The sequence below is a fragment of the Drosophila biarmipes genome, chromosome 2R (genome assembly GCF_025231255.1).
Source record: "Drosophila biarmipes strain raj3 chromosome 2R, RU_DBia_V1.1, whole genome shotgun sequence".
Taxonomy (NCBI): Eukaryota; Metazoa; Arthropoda; class Insecta; order Diptera; family Drosophilidae; genus Drosophila; species Drosophila biarmipes.
Genome location: NC_066615.1, coordinates 4,388,631 through 4,396,343, shown reverse-complemented (window position 1 = coordinate 4,396,343; position 7,713 = coordinate 4,388,631). Strand labels below are relative to the sequence as shown.

Sequence of the window (7,713 nt, the reverse complement as noted above, 5' to 3'; positions counted from 1 at the left end):
TTTGAACTATGAGAACTTTAAGGAATGGCTTAAGTCCAGTCTAAACTTATTTAACATTTATAACAGTTAGCTAACACATCAACCTTATTGGTGTTTTCAGGGCCTAGCCGCAAGATGGTGGCCAAAATTATCCTGGTCCTTGCTAACAGTCTTCAACACGAAAGCCGATACACACTCCCGACAAAACGAAATCACCTCCCGCATGTGGAACTTATGAAAAGCGGGACAAAAAACATGTTAGGGCAGCGTAACTAGCCGTAACCTTTTTTTACTTATACCTTTTCTACATTACTTTTTTTAAATACAAACAAAATTATTTTACTTGTAAGTTATCGTTTCCTGTAGAATTTCGAAACATTTCTAAAACATTATTTTGATATACAAGACTAGACATGCAAGCAGTGCTGCGCCTGCCTAACGGAAGTCAAAACAGCATTTGTAACGGCAATGTAAACAGTATTAACTCATGACATCATAAAGCAGTGCACAAGAAGGAGGCCAGAGCTTCTTCGCTTATCCGCAAGGGGTCGTCACGAATTGGTCATAGATGGCGCAAGTCCAGAACTGCCCGCGTTGCCAACGCCCTTACTGTTATGGTTGGCGAGGAACAGGGCGAGTTTAAAAGAGTGGAGCGAATACGAAGGAGACGTAGCGAATTCGCACGAGACGGAGCGAATTCAAGATCTAAGTACAAAAAGTACGAGTTATTATACCCGTTGCTCGTAGAGTAAAGGGGTATACTAGACCGTCGGAAAGTATGTAACAGGTAAAAGGAAGCGTTTCCGACCCCATAAAGTTATAAATTATATTCTTGATCGGGATCGCCAGGCGAGTCGATCTAGCCGAACGAACAATACTTTATCGATAGCAAAATTGTCCATGAACCATCTAGTAAGAAGAATGATATAGGCCTCCTCCATATGGCCGAAAGGGTTCCCTTCTCAGGTCGATGAAAAGTACAAACAACACGTGTCGCCAGATAAATACTCTTTCATTAGACTATGTGAGACCGATCTGCATTCTCGTCAACGAAGAAGTCGGAACCTTAGAAAGTAGAGACCGCCACCGGTGCGGGAAAAGGTTTAAATCGGAGTTGGATATTTCCCAGATATGTGCAGGCAGTGGTATCGCGGATTCTGGTGGACCCCTCAGCGCATAACGATGCTATAGCTATAGGTATAGTTAGCTGCGGAATTTACAGATGTGGTGGTTTGGGAGTTTACACTAATGAAACGCACTTTACTGGGATGATCTTGAGAGGCATTAATTCTCTTTTGAGACCTGTGGCTGAAACAAATTAAATTGTTTAATAAAATGTACAAGTATGAAATAAAAAATATTAGTTTTAATTTCTTATCTGAATCTGGCAAAACGTTAGTTCAGTAGCTTATCCTTTGTTGATAAGCCAAATCACTCTTCTTTTTATAAGTGTGTATGTATCACTTGTGCGAACATCTTTATTTTTAAGTTTAAAAGTTGCCGACATATACTGAGCGTGTTTCTGAAAAAGTTTGTTAGCAAAATTCAAAAGGAGTTAAGTCCTAAGCCTCATTTCATAAGGCGAAAAAGAAAAAACACAAACTATCATGAACTGTTGCGGAAGATTATAATTAGTGTATATATTTATCTGACCGGGTTTCCCACAAATGATTACGAATTCAATGTATTATAGATACATTGCGAGGCAATAAGAGAACTCGACTAAAATTATTAGGAATTAACGTAACGTCATCTGTCAGATCCGACGAGTTCGTCAACTTACATACTTAACACTCCCCTACAAAAAAAAGTTGGCGTTGACAAGCGCCTCGACTATCATAAACTCATTAATCAGCCGACCTATTTATCTTAATAAACAATGGTCCGGCTTAGCACTTTTAACACTTTGAGGGGGGCTGGCAAATAAATTACACTTTTCAAGGAAAAACAGTTAAGAGCATAACTCAAGTACCTCGACTATCAGATACCGACGGATTTTAGTGCATCCAGGTCAGCCGACAGGTATTACGAAACAAATACATTTCCGGTAAACTATTATAAAAGAATATTTACAATTTATGGGGTTGGAGACGCTTCCGCCGTTACATATTTCACGAATGCATTGTCGATTTTTACAATGCGAGCAACGGGTAGTAGTAAAAATATATCCTTTTACGTTAAGACCTCTTATAGGTCGGAGATTATTGAATTAGTCCCTGTTTGCTAGAAATGTGAACTTTAAACTTCGACCGAGCCCAACGAATGATAACTAAGTAGCGATTCAGTGGGAGATTCACAACGAGGTTGTTGTGAGCCCTGTCCGAAGCTTTCGCAGAGCTTGGAAAGCTGGAGCCACCCCGCGAGTTGGCTGTGGTGCTTTATTCAATCGCCGAGTGCTCTCAGTCCGCAGTCGTCGGGTTTGCCAACCAAACGTGCTTCATTTTCCATCGACCAACGCTTCGAACCGTTTCAAATATTTTCCGATTCTGGACTCAGGATTCAGGACTCGGGGCTGCCAGTGGGAATCCGCAGAGAATGCAACGCGACTGCTATTGAGGTGTACCGAGGGCCAAGAGCAGGCACAGAACCAAAGCCTCAGACGGACCCGGGCTGGCCATCTTTCGTGGATGTAGCGGAGCACAGTGGGAGCCATCGATACACGGGCAGCGAGGACCAAGGGGACAAGGAGCGTTCGAGGACTGTTGAAATACAAACAAACGGGCCATTCAACAACCTCTCGTAGCCGTATCGATTTTCCGCTACCTCGTATACACACACACTAACCCAGTTGGCACTCCACTGGCCATTACGCATACGCCCCATAGCCACCCCAAGAAGCAGAGAGCGTGCGGCGGCTCGACTCCAGCTGCTCCACGCAGGGCCACAGGACCAGGAGAAATTGAGAGCGCCAGAGCCTGGCGGATTTGTTGCATCTCGGTGGAGCGGAGGCATGTTTCATTTGGCACTCGCCAGCCGCGGACGGACAACCCACTTAGGTGAGAGACAGAGTCCCGGAGGGGGAGCGGAGCCGCAGCTAGCGCTCAATTGCGGGCAATTTATATTTAATACGCGGGCACACAACCCAAATAAAAGCGCGCATTGTGCGCCTAATTGAAGCCCCCAACCTAACCGCTTCTCCTTTCGCACACAGGGCTACGGCAATAGCCATTGTAGATAGCACTCACCAGCATCGGAAATCGCGACCAGTCACGACTTTTTTCCGCTGCAAACCCACAACCGCGGGACATCCTTCACGCGCATAAGAGCCCGCCCCATCCTCCAGGAATATCGCAACCACCAGCAGGTGTTCAGCATGGCGAGACTTCAGCTGCAGCCAGGACTCACGGCGGGGGCGGTGGCGGTGCTGCTAGTGACGATGGGCCAGGTGCTTGGCCAGGGGCTGCCGCAGGCCCAGGTGTGCCCCGAGCAGAGCGAGATCGCGCCCTGCATCTGCACGGTGAAGAAGAACGGGCTGGACATCCTGTGCGAGACCACCGACCTGGTGCACATCACCAAGTCGATGGGCACGCTGAAGGGCAAGAGCCCCATCATCTTCTACCTGAAGCTGCGCCACAACAACCTGCCCAAGCTGCAGGGCTTCGTCTTCCTGGCCCTGGACATCCGCCACCTGACCATCCACAACAGCAGCCTGGCGGCCATTGAGGAGAACGCCCTTAGCTCGCTGGGTAACAAGATGAACTCCTGTTGGAAACTGGCCTCCTTATGTTTTCCCCTGCTTACCATTTTCCCCAGGTGAGGGTCTCACCCAGCTGGATGTCTCCCTGAACCAAATGAAGACGGTGCCCTCGCAGGCTCTGGGGCACCTGTTCCACCTGTTGATCCTCAATCTGAACCACAACAAAATCACAGTGATTCACAACAATGCCTTCGAGGGACTGGAGACCCTGGAGATTCTGACGCTCTACGAGAATAAGATCACGCAGATCGAACCCGAGGCATTTCGAGGACTCGAGGAGTAAGCCTTTATCTATTTCACTCGGCTGAAGTACTAAGAAACCCTTGTTCCTAGCCATATCAAGCGCCTTAATCTGGGTGGCAACGATTTGAGCAGTGTCCCGCAGAAGGCTCTTTCCATTTTGGCTACTCTGAAAAAACTGGAGATCCAGGAGAACAAGATACGCGCCATCAGCGAAGGCGATTTCGAAGGTACCTATTGCAATGTTGCACACGCCATGCAGCTGTTCCATTTGTTTTCCTTTCGCCAGGCTTACAGAGCTTGGACTCTTTGATATTGGCCCACAACATGATCACCACCGTGCCTGCCAATGTATTCAGCCACCTTACCCAGCTGAACTCCTTGGAGCTGGAGGGCAACAAGATCAGTACGATTGACAAGGATGCTTTCAAGGGCCTTGAGGGTGCGTTCTGTTCTCTTTTGTCTGTTCATCAGCTAATTTGCCTTCTTGGTCCTCAGAGAACCTACAATATCTGCGCCTGGGGGACAACCAAATCCACACTGTTCCCAGTGAGGCACTGCGTCCGTTGCACCGCCTTCGACACTTGGACTTGCGCAATAACAACATCAATGTCTTGGCCGAGGATGCCTTCACTGGATTCGGAGACTCCCTTACGTTCCTCAACCTGCAGAAGAATGAGTAAGATACTTCTTTACTTTAGTAATCATCAGTTTCAGGACTCTTTTTTAAGAGATCCTCAAGAGTAGCGGTCGACTGCTTTTAAGAAAGCTCCGCTCGTTTTGTGCCGCCACACGTACGGTGTAGGCATACAGTGGGAAAGTTAATCACCCAATTTTAGATAAATTAAAGGACACTTTCTAAAGATCCTTTACAACAGCGGTGGGCAGGCTCCTGCTTATAGGAGTATTCACGTCCTCTGCCGCAACTCTAGAGTTCAAAAGCTCCTGACAACGATTTTATTTAATAGAGCTGTGAAGCTGCCTGATAAGATAAGATTGGAAATGTTTATTAACCTACCATTACGTTTTGCCTCTGTATAGCATCAAGGTTCTCCCCAGTCTTCTGTTCGAGAATCTCAACTCCCTGGAGACGCTGAACCTGCAGAACAACAAGCTGCAGCGCATTCCGCAGGACATAATGGAGCCGGTCATCGACACCCTCCGGATCATCGATATCACGGGCAAGTCATGAGCGGTCGAGTGCAATCAACGTCCATACCAAACTAACCGATTCAATATCCCTTGGCCCATGCAGACAACCCGCTGAACTGCTCCTGCGAGCTGACCTGGTTCCCCAAGCTGCTGGAGGACCTGAAGAACAAGGACGACGAAATGTCGCAGAAGAAGAAGCCCCTGTGTCACATGTCGCTGGACAACCGCGAGTACTTCGTGCAGGCCATGCCCACCGAGAAGATGCACTGCGCCGGCCTCAATGTGAGTCCCTCGCCCACCAGCGGCGGTCTGATGCGGATCCTGCAAGTGAACATCCTGGCCCAGATCGCCGTGTGTAGCGTGGCCTTTCTGACCGTCTAAACTGAAGCCGCATCTGTCCAGCTAGACGCGATGTTCTATGTGGGTCAGTTTCAGCTTCAGTTTCAGTTCCACCCCCAGACCCAGCCTCAGACTCGGAGCAGTGATCAGTGATAGTAATAGTGCGGTCGCCCCAGTTCCATTCGGTTTGATTCGGTTTGATTCGGATCGCAGCGTAAAGCAACATAAAGACCCCTAAAAGCCAAGCGCAGTAGCCATCCCAGACCCAAGATCACAGACCTTTCGTTCGTCTACAAACCATTTCTGTGTTGTTGTATTGTATGTTTTCTTATAGATCATAGAGAGTCCGTGAATTATGCAACTCTGCCAATAATTAGGCTCAGAAAGCACGCTTTTTGACCAGCAGCAAGTCGCAGCAGCCGCAGCGCAGCGAGAGCATGTCTCCCAACCACCTTGTTGAATTGAAGCACCTCCAGAGGCAACACCATCGTCCAACCCACTCCACTCCAGACATGCACAGTAGCTCGACTCGAAGGGGAGTGCTGGTCTCGACCAGCACAAGGAGATATTCAATTGTTACCGGACATAGCTTAGATGTAAGGCTTGATTTAGGCACCAGTGCACCTGCAGAGGAAAACCAAACTGAAACCCAAACATATCAGAATATTGTTACGTTTAAGCGAGGGATTGTGTTGTTATTCGCGTTAGCCTGTAGGTCCGGATACCCATTTATTGTGTGTAGTCTATCGTCGTCTTGTCGTCGGTGTTGTGAGATACAATCATTACTAACGCGTTTCGTAGTCCCCCACCTTCTGCACCCAACCAATCCAACCCCAGAGCAATCTAGCCTAGTCGAATTCGACCCATCCAATCCTAACCAACTATTGCCAGTGGTGGCTCCACCCTGGGTGCCAGAGGCAGGCGAATCGGAGGGAATCCCAAGAGAATATAAGGAAATTCATTTGCATCAATCACCAAGAACTGATTATGGAATAAGTAGTTTGTACTCTTTAATTGCCGTGAGCAAGGGGCAAGTACTCCCGACCCCAGTCCTAACTCCCTAAACCCCCCAAAATCCCCCAAGCGCCTCACAAAAATCGAGAATTCATATCGTTATACTGTTATTATATCGTGACATATCAAGAGCTCCCAGTAGTAAGACACTCGGACGGCTCTACACTGCTAAGATAGTGACATTTTATAGAATTTACTTACATTTTTGAGGCATCTGACGAGTTTGATATTTATGCAAGAAGCGAATTAAGCGAATGTATATGCGAGTGGAATTTTTGGAGATTTTATACATATACTTTTATACACACATACATACGTACCTTTTCAATTATGTCTGTGCAAACTAAGTTGTAATTCGATTAGCTATTAACACCGACACCCCATCCGGCCGCATCCCTTCCCACTCCCACCACCCAACCGACCGGTGGCTTGGGTCAGTAGCCACACACTGGAGGGCGGTGGCGCGGGAGGAGCGATTGCGGACCCGAAAATATTTTGAAGAGAGTGCGCCGCACCACCGATTCGGGTCAGTTTCCTTGGGCCAGAGCTCTTCTCTTCAAAATATTGCTAAAACAGTCCCATCGAAAGCTGGGCTTGCATAACGTCTCCGTGGGAACAATAGTTCCCCCGTGGGACATCAATGAATCTAACTAATAAAGAATCCATGTTGGTTACAAGTGCAAGCAATTGTCTTCTTTACTACGACTGTGCCGGATCGGCGGGGCCTTGCGAATCAAGTCGCCTCGGTTCCAGTTAGGCAGCAGCACCTCTTCCAAAACCTATGCAGTATTGGTAACATACGCTGGTGTTGACGGCATGAAACCAAATGGTAAGCTCACCTTATCCTGCCCATCGGAACTGGGTCTCCAAGGGCCGGGTTCTGAAGATCAAGAGGGTTAACTTTCACACAACCTCTATCACTGGTTGGCTTGTTAAGCGAGACAGAGCCTCAAACGCCATAAGCATATAACCAGAGAGAGCGGGTGCACAACTTTCTGCGATCTTAGAAGGAGCAATTCGAAATCCTAGAAACAGATAGGAGAATGCCAAGGAGCATGTTGCTTAGCTTTTAAGTTGAAAATTGCAAAAACTAAAGTGGGCAAGGCCAAGATCCATTCCAATCAATTCCAATCGTATTCCACCATTAAAACAGTGGGCGCCTCGGTTTTGGTCTGGTTACCGGCGTTAATGTGGGCGCGGCACCCTGATGAAATAAACTTGCGATCCTTAAAAATCAGAAGAATGTGCATGCCAATTGAAACTCGTGAGTACACATCACTAGATAGGCAATC

The 7,713-nt window shown here is 47.5% G+C and overlaps 1 protein-coding gene across 3 annotated transcripts; it reads left to right on the top strand.

Annotated features, from left to right (window-relative positions):
• The first annotated feature begins 2,383 nt into the window (after nt 1-2,383).
• On the top strand, nt 2,384-7,104 carry LOC108029710 (slit homolog 1 protein). 3 transcript variants are annotated; one of them, XM_017102186.3, is made up of 9 exons: nt 2,384-2,975; nt 3,131-3,665; nt 3,733-3,955; nt 4,010-4,146; nt 4,206-4,358; nt 4,415-4,595; nt 4,958-5,097; nt 5,172-5,350; nt 5,742-7,104. In XM_017102186.3, exons 2-9 carry the CDS (start codon nt 3,293-3,295, stop codon nt 5,757-5,759), a joined length of 1,404 nt encoding a protein of 467 aa, XP_016957675.1. In that variant the 5' UTR covers nt 2,384-2,975; nt 3,131-3,292; the 3' UTR covers nt 5,760-7,104. The 3 variants fall into 3 exon arrangements, with proteins under 3 accessions (XP_016957675.1, XP_016957674.1, XP_043948028.1); XM_017102185.3 differs by having other exon boundaries at nt 5,172-5,492; XM_044092093.2 differs by having other exon boundaries at nt 5,172-7,104.
• Nucleotides 7,105-7,713: the final 609 nt, after the last annotated feature.